This window comes from Rhizophagus irregularis, chromosome 17 (assembly GCF_026210795.1).
Source record: "Rhizophagus irregularis chromosome 17, complete sequence".
Classification (NCBI taxonomy): Eukaryota; Fungi; Glomeromycota; class Glomeromycetes; order Glomerales; family Glomeraceae; genus Rhizophagus; species Rhizophagus irregularis.
This window is the reverse complement of record NC_089445.1, coordinates 1,073,207-1,096,325: the sequence shown is the minus strand read 5'-3', so window position 1 is coordinate 1,096,325 and position 23,119 is coordinate 1,073,207. Positions and strand designations below refer to the sequence as shown.

The 23,119-nt window shown below is 27.3% G+C and overlaps 7 protein-coding genes across 7 annotated transcripts; 6 read left to right on the top strand and 1 right to left on the bottom strand.

Annotated features, from left to right (window-relative positions):
- Positions 1-1,511: 1,511 nt before the first annotated feature.
- Positions 1,512-2,027, top strand: OCT59_008969 (uncharacterized protein; the record flags this gene model as incomplete). The annotated part of the gene is made up of 3 exons (XM_066133228.1): positions 1,512-1,542; positions 1,637-1,673; positions 1,745-2,027. The coding sequence occupies 3 exons, from the start codon at positions 1,512-1,514 to the stop codon at positions 2,025-2,027; spliced, it is 351 nt and encodes a 116-aa protein (XP_065999690.1).
- A 1,226-nt stretch (positions 2,028-3,253) lies between these two features.
- Positions 3,254-3,908, top strand: OCT59_008968 (uncharacterized protein; the record flags this gene model as incomplete). The annotated part of the gene is made up of 3 exons (XM_066133227.1): positions 3,254-3,355; positions 3,445-3,547; positions 3,766-3,908. The coding sequence occupies 3 exons, from the start codon at positions 3,254-3,256 to the stop codon at positions 3,906-3,908; spliced, it is 348 nt and encodes a 115-aa protein (XP_065999689.1).
- Positions 3,909-5,382: 1,474 nt separating this feature from the next.
- OCT59_008967 (uncharacterized protein) lies at positions 5,383-6,966 on the top strand (the record flags this gene model as incomplete). Its single annotated transcript, XM_066133226.1, has 9 exons — positions 5,383-5,414; positions 5,492-5,498; positions 5,585-5,608; positions 5,761-5,788; positions 5,927-5,976; positions 6,431-6,508; positions 6,588-6,625; positions 6,774-6,854; positions 6,954-6,966. 9 exons carry the CDS (start codon positions 5,383-5,385, stop codon positions 6,964-6,966), a joined length of 351 nt encoding a protein of 116 aa, XP_065999688.1.
- A 1,852-nt stretch (positions 6,967-8,818) lies between these two features.
- On the top strand, positions 8,819-10,364 carry OCT59_008966 (uncharacterized protein; the record flags this gene model as incomplete). Its single annotated transcript, XM_066133225.1, has 3 exons — positions 8,819-9,277; positions 9,435-10,290; positions 10,357-10,364. 3 exons carry the CDS (start codon positions 8,819-8,821, stop codon positions 10,362-10,364), a joined length of 1,323 nt encoding a protein of 440 aa, XP_065999687.1.
- A 4,815-nt stretch (positions 10,365-15,179) lies between these two features.
- OCT59_008965 (uncharacterized protein) lies at positions 15,180-15,785 on the top strand (the record flags this gene model as incomplete). The annotated part of the gene is made up of 2 exons (XM_025325829.1): positions 15,180-15,324; positions 15,556-15,785. The coding sequence occupies 2 exons, from the start codon at positions 15,180-15,182 to the stop codon at positions 15,783-15,785; spliced, it is 375 nt and encodes a 124-aa protein (XP_025179361.1).
- A 1,030-nt stretch (positions 15,786-16,815) lies between these two features.
- Positions 16,816-17,481, bottom strand: OCT59_008964 (uncharacterized protein; the record flags this gene model as incomplete). Its single annotated transcript, XM_025329827.2, has 1 exon — positions 16,816-17,481. One exon carries the CDS (start codon positions 17,479-17,481, stop codon positions 16,816-16,818), a length of 666 nt encoding a protein of 221 aa, XP_025179362.1.
- Positions 17,482-20,613: 3,132 nt separating this feature from the next.
- OCT59_008963 (uncharacterized protein) lies at positions 20,614-21,439 on the top strand (the record flags this gene model as incomplete). Its single annotated transcript, XM_066133224.1, has 4 exons — positions 20,614-20,712; positions 20,781-20,970; positions 21,054-21,172; positions 21,254-21,439. 4 exons carry the CDS (start codon positions 20,614-20,616, stop codon positions 21,437-21,439), a joined length of 594 nt encoding a protein of 197 aa, XP_065999686.1.
- Between the last annotated feature and the right edge of the window lie 1,680 nt (positions 21,440-23,119).

Here is a 23,119-nt window from a genome sequence, read left to right as displayed (position 1 = left end):
GATCATTACCATAAGCATTACAACCTCAAAAAAATATATTTTCAATGAACACTTCAAATAATGAAATTTCCTAGCTCATCATTGTATTTATCCACTAATAAATTATCATTAATTCCAATTAAATTTGCTTTCAAGGTCATCTGTTAATTCGGCAAACATTTAGCTATTTAATTGTAAATCTGTCATGTGAGTCGGCTGAATCACTGATTACTTTTTTCGGCACATACAGTATAAACTGCATGATTCGGCATCACAATCGAAAAAAAAAAATGAATCTCACACCTGAACCTCTGAACGATACAAGTATTAAGATATAATTTTTGATAATTTAAAAGGGATGAATATTATATAACTCTTTAAAAAAAAAAAGAAATTTATAAAAAAATTTAGTTCGTTGTAACAGAATATTAAGTTTATGGTAAGAATATTTTATTATTATTATTCTTCTTTTTTAGTTTGATTATTTACAAATACTTGCATTTACTTATCATTTAGGTCTTAGGTTAATTATTAGAATTTATAGTAGAGATATTAATAACGCTTAGCAATAATGAGGTTTCGTAGTTGACAAATTCAAAGAAAAAATTTTTTTCAACCAAGGTTGAGTAATTGGTCGTCGTGCTGAATTATTTTTATACATTAGAGAAAAATTTTTAATTTTAATTTTTATTTTTTTACGCGCCATTAGGAAAAGGACAATCAACAAAAAATGCCGTTGGGATAGTGAGTGAGATAACAAATTAAAGAAAATAATCTTTTTTTTGATAATTATTCGACTAATATTGTTATATATTGTTACCAGTAGTGAATAAAAACTATCAATGAAACTTGGGAACGCAACTCACATTCATCAAACAAATAAGATTTAACATATATTGCAGTTAGCAAGAGGCAAAGTCGCATAAAAAAAAAAAAAATTTTTTTTTAACTTAGTATATTTAAATTAAGAAGGATTACATTTTATAGATATTGTTCTGGGAAAGAGAGTAATGTCGAAAATTTGTTGGAAATCGGAAGAGAAGATTTATTAGAGAAGATTGTGTTAAAGAAGAAACGAAAAGAATACGAAAATGAGAGGAAAAATGAAATCAAAAAGTAACATAATCATTTTATAGAACCATTAACATTTCTTATAAATTTCAGGAGTTCCTTTCTGAATCCATTATATATTTCTAACAATTAAGATAATATCATGTTTTATTTTATGAAAAGGTGGTTTTCCAGATAATAATTCAAGAAAATAATGTATATGGTTCTCTATTCAATTTTTTTTTGACATATAATCGATCACCTCGCGTATATTTAAATGAAAACAAGCTATTATCAGATGATACATATTATTTTCTGAAGATTACGCTGGAGGAAGACTGGAGGAAGTAGGAATCTCAAATATACTCCCGAAACGAGAATGATCATGAGAATACAATCTAGTTTATTATACAGTATATTCACGAGAAACATGCAAACTTATATTACGATTGGAAGTAGAGGTCTATTATATGCAAAAATATATGGAAACGTTATGTAATTTACGTAAAAAAGGTAGTTGATTTTTTATTAAAAAAGAAGATACATAAAGATATATTTTCATTTACTTATTAATGATCATTTGTTATTTCAATAACGCAATTATTAGAAGATTTATTTAATACTCCTTTTGCTCACGCTTCATTGTCTTGAGAGGTGAAAATAATTTTGATATTTCTTCTGATAGGTTATTATTCTGATACATAGAATTATCAAGTGGATCAAAAGGTGCGGTATGTGCGGTAGTAAGTGCAGTTGTTGCAGGTGCAGTTGTAATGATTGTAGCAATAGCAGTTGCAGCTATAGTAGCAGTTGCAGTAGTAGTTGCAGTAGTTGCAGTAATGGTGGCAATATTAGTTGTAGTAGCAGTAGCAGTGGTAGTGGTGGTAACATTTGCGGTGATAGTCGCTCGAGCTCTTTGTGATCCTGTTTCATTATCGTTGTTATTTAAAATCGACGAATTTCTGTTATTATTCCTTATTAATCAAGATTCTCCTTAAAAGAAACAATAGGACCTAGCGCTCCATTTTTTCTTTCACTTTCAGATCGTTTACGTTTAATCAAACTAGAATTTATGGTTAGAAAATTATTTTATATGTATATAATTTTTGAAAAAAAAAAATAAATAAAATAAAAATTATTATAAAATCGAACTTTTTTTTTACCGATCATAAACTTGGTTTAAATCCTAGTAAATCTCATATATTTTTTTAACTCCCTTTCCAATTTATCCAAAGAAAATGACTTTCCAAGATCTGTTTGATTGATAATTTCGTAGGATATTTTGCCGATTTTCAACAATCAAAAATAAAAATAAAAATAAAAATAAAAATAAAAATATAAATAAAATAAAAACTAATTATGGACCAATAAATTTAATTTTAAACATTTATTTTTATCGATTTCATTGAACTTACATTATCAGGAATCGACAATTAGAAAATATACGTTAACGAAAAAAAAATAAAAGTATTTTAAGGAAAAGTGAATGAATGAACAATCTCTTTTTTGGAAATACTTGAATGTTTCTTTGATAAAAATAATTGCAATACGAATATAATAAAAAATAAAGTGTTTTAAAGATTTCACTATCTAACACATTGTAATGTTTGCATTTCTATGTTTCATTCTTGCAAAACTATTTTAGTAATTATGACCTTTGAATATATTAAGTCTTATAAGAAAGTTCTTTATTATATGCATATATGATTTATATGATTTTAAAGTTTCTTTTGAAGGTTATAAAGTTCGAAGATTCACAATGGTAATGTATGACGAAAATAAGCGCCTTCAAATCGAGGTATTTTTCGTTGACAAACAAATTTAGAAATTTTTGAAAGAGAATATTTGATGATCCATCTGAATATTTATGTTGTGTTTACTTTTTTGATAACTTTATTTAAAAAAAGGGAATACAAGCATTTCTCACAAATTTGGTGAAACATAAAAGCTAATGATGCTTATGATTATGTATAATTATTAATTAACCAATTATTTTATTAACTGTGGGTCGTTAACCTTTAATTGCCGATCCGCATGTGATCGATGATGGTAATAATTATAATAATATCGATAATATCGTAAGTTTAGATTCCAGTATCAGTACTCTTATCAATTATTGGTTATTTGAACCTAGAAATTATAATATAAGCGCAATAGTAATACTCCAAATATAGGACTCGCGTTAACCTTTTAAGTAGGGATTTTGCTTTTGAATATTATGCAAATGCAACAAACTATCGTTAGAATTGAAACAAAATCAAACATTTATACCTTGGAAATAAGAAATCAGAATTTACAAATCAGTTGGTATAGGATTTCATCTTTGGTATGCCTATTCTCGAATTATTGGAAAATGGGGATATTTGTTGGTGGGATTAAAAGTATATTTAATTCAAATTATGAAAAAGTATACAGAAATCCGTATCAGATACGGTTTCATATCATGTTAGTCAAAAAATTACCGTGCCACCTATACCACCTATACTTGCCGTTCAAATAAATGGGATGGGAATAGCAGGTGCTCTATTTACCCCACTACTACTCATAGTTCTCCCCTTCCATCCCGTCCCAAATCCCCCAAATCCTTTGAATCCACCGACTACATCGATATTGATCGGCAAAAAAATTCTTTTGAAAACCGTTTATAATCAAAATTTCCTTTTTGGAATTTCGTATGACTCACGAGACATCACGGCGTGTACCCTAAAAGTTAATATCATAGACGGTATTTTATAGCAAAAATTCGAATCAATGGAAAAGCAGACAGAATAGCTGATGTTGAGATTAATGCACTTGGATGTTATCTTCGAAAGGAAAATTATGAATCTAAAAGTATACTAGTTGAGTGGTACTTTAGAAGTAGAAGGTTATGGATTTGATACAAGAATTGAAACATAACCTATCCCTAGGAGCCAGCCTTCGAAACTCTTCTACTTTCTCATACTTTTTGTCGCGTTGTGCCCTTTATGAAAACAAATTTATATAAATTGAACATATATATATATATATGTATGAATCAGAAGGATGCCACAGTGTAATTGTAGTAAATTCCTAAAAATTTATGTATTTTTAACTCATTTATAAAAAAAATATATATATATATTAGATAGAATTTCTAGTTTTTTTTCCAATAAAGAATATCTTGCTATCTGTGCAAAATTCTCAATTTATTCAATTATTTATTTACTCTGCTACAAATTTTATGAATGATAAATGATGAACGGATTAGCTGCCAGAACCATTAACTATTATGTTATTGTACTATACGGAATAATTTTTTCCGTTCTTTTACGCCATTCCATCGTTAAAAGATTAAGATCAATATACATGTTATATTGTATAGCAAATCAAATAATTTCATCTAACACAAACTAAACTAATAAATATATTCATTTGCCATTTAAAATATCAGCCTACTATGGGTAATTGATAATTTTCCCATTTTCATTTAGTCATTTTGCCATTACTGGATTAAGGAAATTATAAATGCAAAAGTTAAACCCGAATTAAAGATTCGTTTCAAATAAGTACTTTCTTTTTGATCTATATCGAATTAAAATCTTTTTAATATGACTCACAGTTCATACTGTATGCAGTGTAACGTCTTTGAAAGATGTAACAATGTAACATATTTGATATGCAATCACTTTGACATTTTTGATTTTTTGCATGTGACAAACTAATGGCTTTGTAAAGTTTTCCATTAAATAATAAGGTTATCTAAATAATCAGATAAAAAATTGGCATTGTTCTGTCAAAACTTTCAGACATCGGATTTTGTTATGGGTAATTTAACTTCATAATTTTCAAAGATTTTAAACTCCAATTTGTGTTTACGAGGCTCCTCTTAGTTTTAGTACATACTTACAATGTAAAGTAGTCATATTATTGTTTGAACAATATTTGTTTTATATAAAAGTAAGAATTTCTTTCTTAATTTAAATAAAAGATATTTTGCCTTGTTACCCAGATTTGCTAATTGAAATAAAAAATTAGGTGATCTGCGGTATACAATTATACAATGAAACTTACTAATTTAGTACTGATGCTTGTACTATCATATTGTTAGTTTTTTTCCCACGTATGTTATATTTTTTAAATTGACGTATAATAGATTGTTCTTGAATTAATAAATTTAGTTGTATCTAAAAAAAAATCAATTTTTTTCATATCTGTATTTGTAATTCTAAATTGAGTTGAAAAAATAAAATTAAAAGTTATTCTTTAGGTTCCTCAACTCGATCAGATTTTTCAGGTTTTAATAAAAGTCAAACTTCAATATAACGATATGTTGGGATCCATATGAAAATCTTTGAAAAATAATATTATATCAGAATTATACCGATATTTATTATGTTCTCTCGTATATATGTAGTAGTAAGAAAGTAAAATTTTCGTTATATCGAGTTTTAACGTACGGTTCACCGAATTTTTATATAGTGAATAACTTGCTATAATGAAGTAAAGAAGTAAAGTTCAGGCACAGATTTATTATGTATAATAAAATGAACCTCAGTATAGCGAATTTCTTACTATAATGAATTTTAATCTCCAGCCCATGGGATTCACTATAGTGAAGGTGAATTGTGTATCGGTATATCGAATATTGGTATATCGAGGTCTAACTGTAGGTATAAAAAGAGATCAATATTATTAACGAATTTCCTTTTCTTTTAAGATTCAAATAATCAATACTTTTTTTTTATAAAAAATAATAAAATTGTCACCTAGAAAATTTTTCGTAACGAAATTAATCAAGGTATATAAAAAATTATTGGAAAGAATAGTTTCATGGGATTTATCTCCTAATAAATAACATTTGTCGCAATGAGATTTGGTTTTCATTAAAATTTCAAAGTTAATTAATAATTCTCATTCTTATCGCCAATAAAAATAGGGTCAATGCTTGTTTCCCGACATAGTACTTCATTCTCCAACCTTTTTAAGGTAATAATTTATTGACCGTAATGATACATACTACAGTTACTACACTCCCTTATCTCACAAATCTGAATCATTTATTTTGAAAGCCTTATACAATGGGTTGTATGAGAGAATGCTATCGCTTAGAAAATGAATTCCTTTATTTTTTTGCCGATTATAGACTAATTAATTAGTCTTATTATTCAGAAATTTCCATATTAGTAACACTAGTAATTTGCTGTACAAGGGCGAAACTATCATTTAAAATAACTGCAAAATTTTTATATCTTTCATTGAACTTCGTTTTTTCATTGGCCTTCGTTTTTTCATTTAGAAAATAAAAATCTCTATCGATTTATCGATTTGAATATGTTATTGTTAGGCTATTTTTAGAATTCGATATGAAGTTTGTGAGTCATATGAGATTGTACCGCCGATCACAAATTTTTAACAAAAAGTTTTACCTCGTCATTTCCAGCATCGTTTCCTTCTTCCGACAAAGGATATTTTTTCGTGTTCTTTAAGGAAAAATTATAATGACGATAATAATTCTAAGGTATATAAGAAATCTTTTAAATAAGAATATTTTGTATTTTTATGAATGAATCACCAAAAAGAAGAAATTCAATGATTAGAACTGTCGTCACGTCTATTTCTTGTTCGCATTTTTAAGGTAACTGGCTTTTATTGTGATTTTGTGATTTTTTTTTTAAAAAAAAAATGTTCATTTACATTGAATTATTTCTAAAATAAATTTATTTTTTTTTTAAAAAAATCTATTTACGGATTTTTTTTCGGTATAATTCTTCGATCTATAAAAGATGGATTAATATCAAATGTACTCCTGAAGATATCCCATTGATCTATTGTTACGTATATATGCAGATAAAAAAAGATTTATTGTAAGTTGTCATTTATCAATTAATTGAAGTATTTATTTGATTATTATTTTATTTACTTATTTACGTATAATTATTTATTTGATTTTGCTTCATTTAAAGTCTGAAGAATTGAATTACTACTTAATTTTTAATTGGATCGGTCTTCAAATAGCAATTCCAAATGATAATATGGATGCATGAAAGTTTTCATATCTAGAAATAATTCAAAAAGATGGATATAATCTTTCTTTCTATATACGAAATTTTGATGATGGATTTGCTCATTTTCTCTTTCATTCTTTGCAATGACAAAATTTTGTTGTTTTTGTATGTATCGGTAAAAATTCTCCACTTTGATAAGAAAAATTCGGTAATTACCGGAGTACCGAAAGTAACGGCGAAAACCGAATCAACTGTTGCTCTAAAATAGTTAATAATTACAGAATTTATTACGTGGAGTTATTCATTCGTTTTTTGGCTTATAAATGGTAAACATTTTATAGAGGAGCATTTTGAAAATGAAAAAAAAAAAAAATTGTGTATGACATCAACAAATAGAATGTGATTTTTATTTATAAATCTCATAAGTAACTGTTTGCTTTAAAGATGTTTGCTTATTAAATATAAATCAGTTTTTTGAATCAAATTTTTGGTCGGTTTAAAAAAGTTACGTCATCCCAAGAAATCTTGGTATATTCGTATAGGTCGTACAGCACATAAATGAAGAATTGGCCAAATTTATATAACAAGAATTTTTGGACTAAATTTAGATATTAGCTTAGCTAATATTATTTCGAAAATAAAAATTTCTTTTGTAAAATATAAAATATAAATAATCATAATTTATTTGTAATTTTTTTTTTTTCTTATTTCCAAACTTCCAAGTTCAAATCTAACATACATTCGACTGATTCGAGATGATCAGTTCTAAATTTGGAAATAAGAAGATTCATAAAGAAGTTGGAATTGAGAATGGAAGAATAACTGGAAGTCAAGTTACTGTACAATCTTCCTAATATATTTCAGCGCCTTCTATTAATTGAATATTCTACTGTTCTTTTATTTTATCATGAACGAACATAAAGAAATTTTACTACCATAAATCTTACTACTAAAAATTCTAAAAATATCTGAATTTCCATATATCATTCATCTTTGAATGAAAAACGAAAATCAAAAAAAAAACAATAAAAACTGATTCAAATTAACCATATTACCATTCAATAATTTTCCTAATATGGCAATCATGTGTAAAAACCAATCCCAAATCAAGGAATTATAGAATGTGGAGAGGGATTTGTTGCACGGGCTATTATTCAAGTTGAAACTTTTCAGTTCTCCTTGATAAACCTTATCCATTATCAATATTATCAAAAAGAATTTTATTTATTTATTTATTTTTTTTAAAAAAAAAATGAAAAAATGAATGAAATATATTATATAAATAAATATATACGAAAATCATTCTGCAAAGTGATAAAACAATGATTATTTATCCACCTGATCATCTATTTTAATATTACCGGGAGATTGTCCGACTCCTTAAAAATAGCCATTTCTGGTTAGTACTTTATAATATGTATAAATAATGCCCCTTTTGAAAGCTTCCATTTATAAGATCTTTCTTTCAGTTTAAAGTATAAAAAGTCTTAAAATTTCCTTGATAAATTTTTTAAGGAATATTCTTAAAATTACAAATAAGTTATAATTCCTTTTTCGGGTTAAAGAAAATATTTATTTGTAAGTTAAGGTTTAAAAATTATTGCTAATTTGATTAATTTATAAAAAGTAGATTTCTTTAATAATTTTTTTTTTTTTTTTTTTTTTTTTTTTAAAGTCAAATAAGTGACGATCCAATTAATAAAAAATTTTAAGAAGAAAATAAATACTACGGTTTGTGAAGGTCTTTATTTTCAGCGGTATTAGTTTGTAATATACAGAACCATGAATTCATGGTTAGAAATAATTCGAACCATATTTTTATAATGCAGGTCATATTTAATAATGCAGGGTCATATCTCAAGATGGAAGAGGACAGTTACCAAGGACATAAGTTTATTCCAAAAGAGTTAAAGGACTGTCCCGAATGCGGAAAGCCTAGAATCTCTTTCGGATGGTGCAAGTATTGTGAAACTAATTCCATGAAGGAAAATTTTCTTTATTGGACATCTGAGAATAAAGAGATTGATGAATTAATTCGCCATACTCAACTTAATGCCTCTCAAACTTGCGATTATTTGGAGTGGATCCCGTTCGAGAAATTTGAAATGGTAAAATACATTGGTAGTGGTGGATTTGGTAGTGTCTATTCAGCACTTTGGATGGAAGGACCAAGATGGAATTGGGATGATGGTGCGCAAGAGTGGGCTCGAGCTGGCCCTATGACTGTTGCTTTGAAACGTCTTGATAATTCACAGAAAATTTCGAGCTCTTTCATCAATCAGGTAATGATAATAATAATATTATTAAGCACTGTTTCGGTAAAATTATTTTCCGATCTTTAGTAACGTTGTATATCCATCTATTACATCTATGAAGATTTAAAGTTGTACTAGTTGTACTAATAATTTTTTCATAATGATGATAATCATTTATTTATAGATTAAAACGTATCACAAATGCTTGCAATCGGCATCGTTGGCTGAGACATTTGGAATTACAAAGGATCCAACATCTAATTATATGATAGTTATGAAGTATTACGAAAATGGTAACTTATATCAATATCTAGACCGTTCTAATGGAATTCTTTCCTGGAGAGATATGATTGATATGTTGTGGGGAATAGCTGGAGGTCTTGAAAGAATCCATGCTGAAGGTAAAGTTCATAAGAATCTTCACGGAGGAAATTTACTTATTGAGGACGAAAAAATTTCAACTGACGCACGTATTGGAGATGTGGGCCTTTATGGACCAAGCTATAATATTGAAAATATTAAAAATGAAAATCCCAATCAAATTTATGGGGTTTTGCCATACGTTGCACCGGAAGTTTTACGTGGTAAGAATTACAGTACAGCTTCCGACATATTTTCATTTGGTATTATCATGAATACTCTTGCAACTGGGCAAAGACCTTGGTATAATAGAGCACACGACTATAATTTGGCAAATGATATATGTACCGGTTTAAGACCTGCAATCCCAGATGATACACCAAAATTTTATGCAGATTTAATGGAACAATGTTGGGATGATGAACCAGAAAACCGTCCGACAGCATCATATTTAAATGAAAAATTAGGCGAATGGATTACTTTAATTTGCGACGATCCGAGTCCTTCTCAAATTTCAGATGAAAGTTCTGTTGCTGAAGAGAAAAGGTGGAAGATGATTTCACAATTGTCTAAAAAATATAGTCATCCAGAGAAGCATCCCGATGCATACTATACAAGTAGGCCTCTGTGGTTTCATGGATTGTCAAGTAATATGACGAGATGCCATTCCAATTACAGTGGTAAGGTTTCTCTTTTTGACAAGTTTCGCATGATCAGAAGTTAATTACGTTGCTTTGGCTATACAGTACATTAGACTGTGTAAGTTGCGCTATTTTTTTTTTCCCCATCTTTCGACCGTATATCACTATCAAAGCTAAAACTCGGAATTTATACCGAAAAAATCGGATAGAAATTTATGAATATTTTAAGCACTTTAACTAAGTTTATAAAATTATGCTAATTTTATTATGTACCAAATTACAATTATATGATTATCTTATTCAATTGATTATTTTTATTTTATCTTATTTTGATGATTATGACATTAGTTATCAAATTATAGTTTTTACAAATTGTTTATGTGATATGTGATTAGATATCAGATATATTATTATTATTATTATTTAAAATTATGATACTTTTGATTTTTATTAAGTTTAACTTACTAATTTTGTCTGTATTTTTTATTTATTTTTTTTTTAAAAAAAAAATAGTTGATGTTAATTACTATATACTGTAATTTACTGTATTATAGCTTTGATGTATCAGAAGCAGTTCGGAAATTCCAAAGGTGTCAAAAAGTTGGAACGGACATTTTTTCTGAATGTGTCCAACATTTTCCGGACCTCTTTTTTTTTTATAAAACCTTGATTCTGGCTGCATTTTAAGTTTGGCCAAAATTAAGGAAAATGTACAAAAGTTAATCGGAAAATCGATGGTCCGAAAAATAAAACCCCCCTTAAAACCCCTTCAAATTGTAAAACAATTAAAAAATTACCCCATAAAATTGTATATCTATTATTATAGTAATTGTATACAAAAATGTTAAACAGAGAAGTTTCTTTCTTTGTCGAACTGTCTTTTTTAGTTAATATAAGCAAACTCCCATATTATTTATTTAGGTAAGTTTTATTATATTGAAACACTAAAAATAGAGATTATTTAAAAATTTATTAATATTATTCAAAATATCCTATTGATGTACGAATTAGTATAAATTAATTAAGTTTACAAAGGTATCTTGTAACAAAGATATCTTATCTCTTTATTATCTTTATTATTTGCATTTCCTTAAATTTTGTATAATAATAATCAGTATGATATAATAATAATCTTTTTTATGCAGATCGGAGTAGTGGACTTTAAATTCCGATTAATTACATATTTATACGAAAATATCCTATCAATTTATAATACAAAGCAAAGCACAAAATCATTCATTGTCAATGAACATAATGAATTTTTTAATTATATTTGTAACTCAAACTTTTATAGTGATCCTTGTATGCATCCCGAAATTTGAACCGAAATAAACATAGTCGATCGGCCGTAATCTCGATCCTAAGCCAAATGTAACCATTTTAGGTTAATTTGATATTGGCTGGATAGTTACTTTCAAAAAATTACTAATTCATCAGGAATAAGTAATAATTATTATTAATTCTTTCATTTTTGACAGCATTTACGCCTCCCAAAAAAAAAAATTAATCCCGAGAAAAAAAATTCGGCTCGTCGATTAAAAAAAAAATAATTATCGGTGAATCATAAATCCGGTTTCGTAATCTTAATTTATCATATTTTAACATCCTTTGAAAAAAATGGTAAGAATGTAATATTTTTTTTTTTCCAAATATTTAGAAAAAGCTGCAAAAAAAATTATTTACTATTTTCATAAATAATTTTTTAATTCATTATGTTATATTGACATTCTAAGAAAAGAATTTTCAAGTTGAGTGTCATCCGTTTTTTTGCTTAGTTTTGGGCATCGACCGAAGAAACAATTTCTTATACAGTACAAATAATTAAGTTATTCGAAATCAAAAATGAAATAAAAAAAAACGCGAACGAGTGTTCGATTCGGTATAAATTCGGATTCAAAAAAAAAGGAACAAAGCGGATTCAAATTGAATTTACGAAAATACAAAGCGTTATAGCGTTGTCAAAAATATCATATATGGACTGTTCAGCATTTTTATTTAAATAATATATTTTTATCTGGATCATGTGCTTTGATCAAAAGACTCCGACGGAGTTTCTGACACAACACAATTTTATTACCAGTTCCGACAATAACAAGTCTCATAATTATTGGAAGGTCTATAAGAAATATATCTCTTAATGGACGTAATATGAAAGTTTAACTGATATATGCATGAAATTAAGAAAATGCTATATTGCGTGCAAAATTATTTATAGAATGTAAAAGAGCATCAAAATTGCCAAAATTGAAATACAGTTAACTTGATTTTCAGTTACTATCTGATACAAACATAACGTGCCGCCTAAATAGGAAAAAGTGCTCTCGTGTGATAACAAATGCCATATACATCATGAGATAACAATGAGGTCGGTTTGTATTTCCAAATACTAACCGTAAATATTTTAATTAAATGTTATAGTGGCTATCTTTTATTATTAATAGCCTCAAAAAGACAAAATTAAAGTTCAAAATGATAATCTAATTTGAAATGTTTTTGAAAGTGTAAATACGGATCAGCATGTCAAATGACTCATTGTGATGTATGTGTTAAACAATAACGTAGTTTCTAAAAAAGACTTTATTCATGTTTTTAGAAAGTTATTATCACATGTAAATTAGAGAGCCAAATAAAATGACTAAATCATGATTAAGCTCCTTAATCTCAAGCCAAAATTCATTCATTTATTCATTTAACGGTAAAAAGTGTAATAAGTAAATAAGTTCCAAAAATAATTAATTATTTTTAGTTTTTTTTTTTTGAACTCCTTAATTTGGCTCGACACCTGTTAAAAATGGAATAAAGGGAGTTTCAGTTGAAAAGTGATGGGTGAGTATAAGAGTATCAGGTTCAAAGTTGTATATTATGTAAATCACCCGATATTATAATGATTAATGAGGAATGGTTGATCATTTCTGCTAGTATTAAAAAAAAAATTAACAATGACATGCTTTTTTTTTGATTCATGTATATCAACGATTAGGCTACAAACACTAATTTTAATATTACTTGTTTTTAAAGAATAACAAAAAAAAACACAATTTCCTTTTTATACTTTTTTGAAAGGGATTTTCATGTTGATTAACCAAAATTAATTATCGGAGTTTGTTTATTTTAAGGAGTAAATGAGTAATGGAACATTATAGATCACGTGATCGTTTTGCCAAGAAAAATCTTAATTAGCAGATACGTATAATCAAAAACAGCATAACAATTTTCTCTAGCTTATTCTTATATAGTTCTGGTCATTAATTAACTTTTTTTTTTAATGATCCGCATAATATCATCCATTCACGCTCCATTATACATTTAATCTCACCTATTTCGAAAAATTAAAAGCGCAATGGTGTTACCAAATTTATTTCGTAACTAAATGGTCGACTTTGTTAACTTCAAAGTTGCATACAAATTAGCTCAAATAAGAGCTTTTATTTTCTTTCATTTTACAAATCCAGATCAATGATTTTGTCCACATCATGAAATTTTTAGGTACTTCGGTCCATGTAATTTCACATGAATTAGTTCAGAAATATGTGGATTTCCATACATTCTCATATATCCTACGCGGATTCACATCGAATTTTCGTGTTTTGTCACAGGGTATTTGGAAAATATTAGAAATATTCAGATTTTCACATATTTCCACAATATTCGATATGTGGATTTTAAGTGAAAAAATTTATCCTGATACATTTATAGTATACAATACTACTAAATTCTTTTGGAAGAGTTTAAAAGTTCAAGAAAATGAATCAAAATACTAATGATTAGATCCATATACTCATTATACTGTATAATCCTCGTATTATCGTAGTAAGGCATGCTAAATGATTATTGTTCTTTTTACATATAAATTTTTAGTTTCGGTCATCTATTCATACATCCATTTAACTTATCTAACTTTCAATAATCAATTAAATGAATTTGAAGACTATAAATATTCAATTTTTTTCCTCTTCTCTCTTTTTTATCGCAAATAATTTACAAATGGATATAATGGTTCATCTTTAAAAAAAAATAATTGGGCAAATTTTTTGAAATGTGTAGATCTAGATAATTCCAGCTGTTATAAACTTACTGACATTATCGTAATTTCGGCCCTGAAAAACGTCCAAACTACCGTAATGCCCTGAATCTTGTACTCACTAACAATAATAAGTTTGTCCCGAAAGAATTAAAAGATTGCTGAAATGTGGTAAACCTAGGATCTCTTTTGGGCGGTGTAAGGATTGCGAAACTAATTTTATGAAAGAAAATTTTCCTTATTAGTCATAAAATAAAGAGATTGATGAATTGATCCAATATACTCAATTAAATGCCTCCCAAACTTGTGATTACTTGGAATGGATTCCATTCGATAAATTTGAAATGGTAAAATATATTGGCAATGGTATTCAGCTCTTAGTACCTCAATGAATTTGGGATGATGCCCCGGCTGGCAAATGGCCAGGTCATTTGGCCATTTTGAAATGACCCCCGAATGACTGGTCATTTGTAATTTGAGCAATTTAGAATTAATTCAGGCCAAATTTATGATGCCGGCCAGAATTACAAATTTATATTATCACGTGATATAATTTTATCCTCGAAACAAGATAATTTTAAATGACTAGTCATCTAGTCATTTGAGTCATTTGGATCACTGGAGTAGTCAGATGATGGTGCTCAAGAATGAAGCTGGTCCAATGAACGTTGCTTTGAAACTTCTTGATAATTCACAAAACATTTCAAGTTCTTACATTGACCAGGTTTGTGCTAATTATGGTTATAAATTGCTCACAATTTGGTTTGAAGTTTCATATATAATTTTTTTTAATATATTAAAGCATACCACAAATGTTTACAATCAGCTTCATTAGCTGAAATATTTGGGATCACGAGTCTAATTATATGATCGTTATGAAATATTATGAAAACGGCAATTTATACCAATGCCTAGTGGGATTCTTTTTTGGAGAGATATGATTGATATGTTATGGGGCATTGCTGGAAGTCTCGAAAGAATCCACTCTGAAGGAAAAGTACATAAAAATCTTCATGGAGGAAATTTACTTATTGAGGATAAGAAAATTTCTAGTATGTTATTATCATCATGAAAATAAGAAATCAGGTCAGATATGGAGTATTATCATACGTTGCACCGGAAGGTTTACATGGCGAAAATTATAGACTGCTTCTGGCATATATTCATTTAGTATTATTATATATTTACAACTGGAAAAAGATTTGAACTCATGATATTAGTTTAGCAAAGACATTGGTAATGGTAAAAGACTTGAAATCCCAGATGGTATACCAAAATTTTAGACCAGATAGAGAATAGACCTATTACGAAAATTGGATGGGATGATCCAAATCCTTCAGAAATTTCGAATGACATTTCTATTGCAGATAAAAAAGGATATAAAATGATTCCTCAATTATCTAAAAATTATATTCATCCAGGAATACATCCAGAAGTATATTATACAAGCAGACTTTTGTATTTTCCTGAATTATTAAAAAAAGTGATTAATTTGATTATTTATAATTTCTAATTAAAAATTTCAACTGCATAACTTATCATATATTTGATTTTTCTAACTGCATTGTTATTATTTTCTGCATGATTTTTTTTTCGTTTTATACTGTGATCATCATTTTATTCTTTTTACCAAATAAATTATTTTATTGCGCGAGATTAAGTGAGTTAATGCTTTTCTTGAATTTCAATAATCACGTACATAAACCTGCCAAACTGTCTTATTATTCCAAGATGTTAAATAAGTTTTAAAACGTATTACGCCAACATCTGATGCTATAGACATAAACTACCACTTTCGACGCCGAACCCGACTATATTAATTGTGAGATCAACAGTTACATAGTACGTTACTATATTTTTTTTGCACTTATGCCGGTCAAAGTCCTCATAATTCTGGTCAGAATCGCCATACATAATGCGGACAAGGGGTTAATAACAGCAAAATATGATAGTTTTTATGGAACCCGAGCTATGCATAAACAGGTTGTCAAACCTTTTTTGAATTTACAAAAATTCAACTCGGATTCAAGAACTGTCATCAGCGCCTAGCTAAAATAAAAAAATTTTTTATGAGACTTTTATCATAAATTTTCAATAAAATGTAGTATTATATAAACAAATCGTTAAGGCCCTTTGCTAATACAAAAAAAAAATTATGTAAATATTTGATGTAAAAAAAAAGTTATCAAAAATTAAACTCAAATACTTCTATATAATTTATTTAAAACATAAAATTTGATTACATTCGTAAATTATAAGTAATTTCAGTTATTATATCATAGTACATAGTATATAATCTTTATTGATTGAGATACTAGGACATACAGCTTAAAATTCTTATTTCATTTAAATATTTTTTTTTTTTAGAAAAAAGTGTCTTTGATAAAGTATGTTGCATAAATTAATTTTATATCATAAATATATTAAAACTTAAATAGTTAGTACTGTATCTTTAGAACGATAGAATAAATAAAATAAAGATTCAAGATATAGTTTATCTTAATTAATTCTCACTTAAAATCTTAATTGATGAATTTAAATTATTAATAATCATTTTGAGTCTGGGCTCCATCTTGCATATTTTCGGCGCTCATATTTTCATTATCTGAGTATACTTGAATACTCACAGTGTCGAAAGTTGGTTGTTGAATGTTATTGTTGTAATTCTCAACAGATAACTGAACTTGTTGCTGAAGTTGTTGTTGGATTAATGTATTATAATGATTTAAAAACTGAATAATACAGTTATTATTTAAGAGTTGCGCGATTTCAAATGAATGTAATTCTGTGTACGTGACATGATAGATAAACATATCATATGGCGAAGGCAAATAAAATTCAAACGTATTTTGAGGTGCAGGAGACGCAATATTGATGTGCGTACCATCGTTAATTAAAATGTTGGGTTCATTATTATTGTTGTTTAAAGGGTTAGTACTATCTGATGAATATACTTGAGAGTTAGGTTGAAACCCGAAAGATTGTTGTTGGACATTTGGTTGATAAATTTGAGATTCAACGAATTGTCGAATTAAAAATTGTATATAATAATGATGTGGAAAATGATGACCAGGGATATGAGATAAATTAATGCCATTATTCAAGAGTTGAGCGATTTCAAATTTATTCAATGCGGTATTTGTAACGCGGTATATACGCGTATTATAAGACAAATAAAATTCAAATGTTTTATGAGTAGTGAAATCCATTTTTATTTAAAAGATAAGAATTATTTCAAATTTGAATTTTTGAGAAAAACAAAAGATGAGTCTTTATATAGTTATCTGACAGGATAACTGAAATTATTAAGAATGTTTGGTATGGTTTTTTATGCGTAGTACTTATTTATTGCATATTTGTTTTGAAAAAAAAAATTTGCATATTTGTTGTGGCGTATGTCTAAATTTGGGTGTGATTTGAAAAAAATTTTACCGATCTAGTTGAAAAAAATATGCGCACAAGATTCTTTAATTAGTTAGACAAATCAAATCAAATCATCACATATATCACATGGGCTAAGGTAACATTTACTTACTATGGCACATTGACTTCTTTCCGAAGTATTAGTTTAAATATAATAAATTGTCGGAATCATGCGATATTTTCCACAAAGTTGATTTTTTTTACATCAAATAATAAGATTATCGTAATAAGAGTAATCATTTTATCGTAATTCAAAATCAGAAAGATTTAAGATATCTCACATATTTTATTTAATTATTAAACAAACAATACAAATTAAACAATACAAATTTTAAACGTACAAATGGATGCGTTCTACGTTCTAGAAAGTAAAGAAATTATTTCTATACATATATATATGTGTATATATACTAATACGTATATGTGTGTATATACACTATATATATATATAAAAATTCAAAAAAAAAAATGGATATAAAAATTTTACAAGAGAGAGAATTAAAAATTTTTACAGCAGCACGTTTCCTTTTATCTATTTTTTTTTTTAAAAAAACTGTATTCAAAGTAAAGTAATTTTTTGCTAATCTTTCATTCTTAATATCATATAATATCATGTTTCTTTTTTTTCATTTTTTTTTCATTTTTTTTCATGTTTTTTCTGGTTCTAAGATATGAAAGAATTTGTGCAACATGCTACCACATTATCCTTAATCGGAAACCATCACCTCCGATACGGGGCTTATCTTTCAAAATTTTCAATGATAAAAATGCATTACTAAAAAAGGCAACAAGATAGAAGAGTTGAAAGAAAGGAAACCGTAAATATTTTGATGCTTACGAAATTTGACATTCTTATCTAATCCGATTATCTTCGTAAGCGTTATTTAAATTAACCAATCCCAATCAAATATTTTTTTTTTAGAAAAATTGTAACTGAAAATTCCGTCGGAAAATATTGGGTTCATTGAAAAAAAAAATCGATAGGTTCCTTTATTGATAAATGTGTATCTTGCCCGTATGATGGTTAAATCCAACAAAAATTTGTAAAAAAGAAATTCTTAATATACAAACTTTTTCAAAAGATATACAGTATGTGTATTTTTGCCTGCTCTGCAAGCTTACTTAAAGCATCAAAGATCGTTATGTCATTGTTGTTTATTTATTTGACAACTTTTTTTTTCGATTTTTCGTTAAATCACGTGATGTATTTAAGTCTAGCCAGAATTAACTGATCGGCATAAAAAATTGCCTTTTTTGGAATAAAAGCGAGATCTAAAGCATCACACATGGGGGGCTGGATATAAATTTACCCCTATTATTGGTTAATAAGAACCTAAAACCACGGAATTTTTTTTCTAATTGGTATTAAAAAAAAATTAAACCATCCCTTCAGATAAAAGAATAGTAATTTGCCACACGATGTTTAAATTTAATGTTTAGACTTTTAAAGTGTAATTACATACCAAAGATTGAATCCTACAAATGCAAATTATTATCATTCTAATCCTCTTAATGAATAAATCTAAAATCATGAAAATCCAATCACTGGATGATTTTTAAATTTAAATTATATGAACTTACAAAGCTTCAAAGATTGCATAATAATTACATTTGCATAGAACCTATAATTATAAAAAATATTATTCTATAAAAACTTATGCAATATTATACCTACTATAACATTAAATTTTATGATAAGAGTACTTGGGAAGAACATTGAAATCATATGGAAAAATATTTTTCTAGGATATTATAAAAAATCAATTACTAGCATATCTCAGAATTGATGCAGCCATTATTGCAAATAGAGATTATATTTAGCTTAAATTTTTATCTTTAATATATAATATATATGTAAATTTTTTGCATTGAAACTTGGCCAGATCATTAGACCACCATCTGTACTTATATTACACACAATACACAACAATAAACACTACTTTTTTTTATTTTTATATAGATGTTTTTTTTTTTCGAGAATCATATCTAAAATTTTAGATAGGAATTATGTATAAAAAAAAATTTTTTATATGGGGTGTTTTTTTAAACTTTTACTCAAAAAATTGCATCAAAACAGATTAAGATAAGATAAGAGAGGATCTAGATAATTAATTGCGCGAATTAATTTAGGAATTTAATTGATTAATCGTCGATCCGTCTAAAATCGGCACTGCATTACTAATAAAATTCGGGGTTAAATTTGCCGATTTTGTGCCACTAACTTCAAAAAAGGATATTTCATAGACGACATAAATAAAAGTCACATGATATACTGATTTGCAAATTATAAAAATAAAGAGTTTACGTCAGATTTACACCCTAAAATATAGGAAATTTCAAAATTTTACTTTGCTATATTATTATTTATATTAAAACCATACAATTTTTAGCTTTCAAAGTTGTTTTTAAAGACTTTTTGAAATATTATTTATTATTAAAACTGGGTGAAAGTTGAAGAAAACCAGTAACAGAAATATAATTATGACCAGTCATATTTGCTTGTTTGTGGTACTTCTTTTTGTGAAATGGGTAGAAATTTATTCCTAGACGAAATCGGCAATTAAATTATTATTATTATTATTATTGTACAACTGAAAGGACTAAACTAAAATGCATGTAAACTGGAATCTTAAAAACTTTAAAAGATAACGTATCATAATGGTTAAATTATTTGTAAGACCATCAATCCTGTCGCCCGAAAATTATTAGAGCCAATTTTGTACGATATCAATTTTGGACCACACAAATGTTTAGCGGTTCTGTGCTAACGCTTTAGTAGGAGGATAGGAAAATATGGGAGCAGGAGTAACTTATGTTTTAATGCCTTTATTATTTAATGCAATTCGAAGTTTTGGACTAAGTGGCCATGCATCTTGGAGGGTTGCTATGGTTGTTCAGCAGCAGGAATTTGTTTCGTTATGGAATTGACATGTTTATTATTTTCCGATGATTGTCCTCAAGGAGATTGGTCTAAACGTAATCAACAAATTGAAGAAATACATGGTACAGATAATGAAGTACATGATGCAAACAAAGCTAACAAAACCATTAAAGATGATGATCATAATAGCATAATTTCCGAAAGAGTCCAAAGGTTCATAGTAATCCATCAAGACCAACCATTGGAATGTTTTTCAAAGCACTTAAAAATCCGAATGTCGGTTATAATTTTAATGTTTATGTACGCTTCAATTGTTCTTTTGGAATTGAACTTGCTGTAGATAATGTTATTGGATATTTCTTTCATGACTTTTCACTTTCGCAAACGAAAGCTGGTATGATAGGAGCTTTATTTGGTTTAATGAATATCTTCTCGCGGTTTCTTGTCAGATTACGCTTACCAAAAACGTGGTATTAGAGGCCGTTCATTTTATATTAATCTTCTTAAATGGAGTATTTTTGGTTGCTTTCCGATTTTCCTTAACTAATTTAAAAGATGGCATTATTATTTTAACAATCTTCATTTATTTCACTCAGGTAAATTAAAATTCGATAAAAAGATTTTTTTTTTCGATGATTCAAATTTTAATCTAATTATTAAATTTTCATGGATTTTAGCTTGCTGCGGTTCAGTTTTTAGTATTGTTTCCGGAAATTGTTGGTGCAATATCAGGATTAGTCGGCGCCGGTGGAAATATCGGTGGATTAATATTTATTGGTGTATTTAAAATTTATGCCAATAATACTCCAATCGCATTCATGGTTTGTGGATTTGTAGTCATGACAGTTGCATTTACTGTATGACATTTTTAATGAGATTCAAATAAATAACGACAAAAAAGAGTGAATAAGCAATATGAGAAAAAAAATGAGACAAAATAGATTTTATTTCAATAAAGAATTATTACATACTTGTATGCGAAGATAATTACATTTGTGATACGTTAATTGCCAATCCTTCTAAAATCGGCACTTTTTTCGGGGAAATTTAAGCAAAAATCGCACAATTGTCAGAAAACTACATAATACTAGATATGGGAACAACTCGTTATATATAATAAAAATCATATGATATAGGTAAAAAAACCCAAGGAAAAATAATATGCTAAAATAATTATACCTATATTAAACTTTACATTTCACGCGCGTCAGATTCCACTTTTACATACGAATTTTGATAACTTTTTATTGTATTATTATATTTAAATATCAACAAATGGCTCAACTAACGCCAAATTACTAAAAAAAAATATTTATTAATTATTTAATTGTCAATTCGTTTAAGATTGGCACAATTTTTACTTTTTTAGCATTATATGTTCAGGGCGAAATTTAACGAAAATTGCATAGTTGGCAATAAATTCACAAATACTAAAACTGCGATAACTAATAAAAAATCATATGCTATATGTAAAAAACCCAAGGAAAAATAATATATCAAAATAATTGTAACTTTACTATGAAAAAATGACTTTACATTGTACGCGCGTCAGATTTCATTCGCTATATGTATTTTATATATACGATGCCAGACGGATCGGCAATTAAAAAATCAAAAGTAAAACAGGCACATGATTTAATATCCCGATCAAATAATTAAACATAATTATTATTCTTTTATTTTATCATTATAAGATATTAACAATTTAAATAGGAAATATATATATATATATATATTTTAATTTAATATGAAAATATGAAACAAGTATTAAAGATAAGATAATCAAAGGATCTTTTTACTTTTGTTAAACAATATTTATGGATCGGACATATTTGTTTCTCCTTTCGACATAAATTACAGATAAAGATAGTGATAAGATAAAAAAAAATTTTTTTTAAGCAATTTTCTTTATTTATTCTTTCGTATCTTTCCTTTTTAAGAATATTTATTCGGGCATTCATTGAGTTTGTTTGGTTGCACAATATTCTTTACACATGCTAATAAGGGGATATTGCATAATGTGATATAAAATTTCTCTTCCTAAGCCTGGGTTTACGTACGTTGACGTAGCTCCACAAAATTTTAATATTGTGGTGGCTGACAACAATAGTCCGAAATTTGAAATTTTATTTATTTATATTGTGTAACTTATTTTTTAAAGTACTTTGTTAAAATATAATAATTGCCGCGTTTGCGGCAAAAATTTTTTAAAAGTCCGAAATTTTTATTGCTACTTATTAATATTTATCGGTTTAGTTTTTTCTTTTTATTATTCAATTTACAATTTATAAAAATTTGAAGTCACATAATATTAGTGTGGTTTATAGGTAACAGCCACATATGACCTCCGAAAAATTCCGCGAATCGAATTTCAAGTTGTAACTATATATTATCAAAGCGTGTAAAAGATAACGATAAACTCGTGATTCTGCATGTTCTCTATAATCATTCTTTTATAAGATAAACCAAAATTGGATATTTAAAAGATTATTGAATCTTTCGCTTTTAGAATTTTTTTTTTTGATTTTCGATTTCATTGTTTG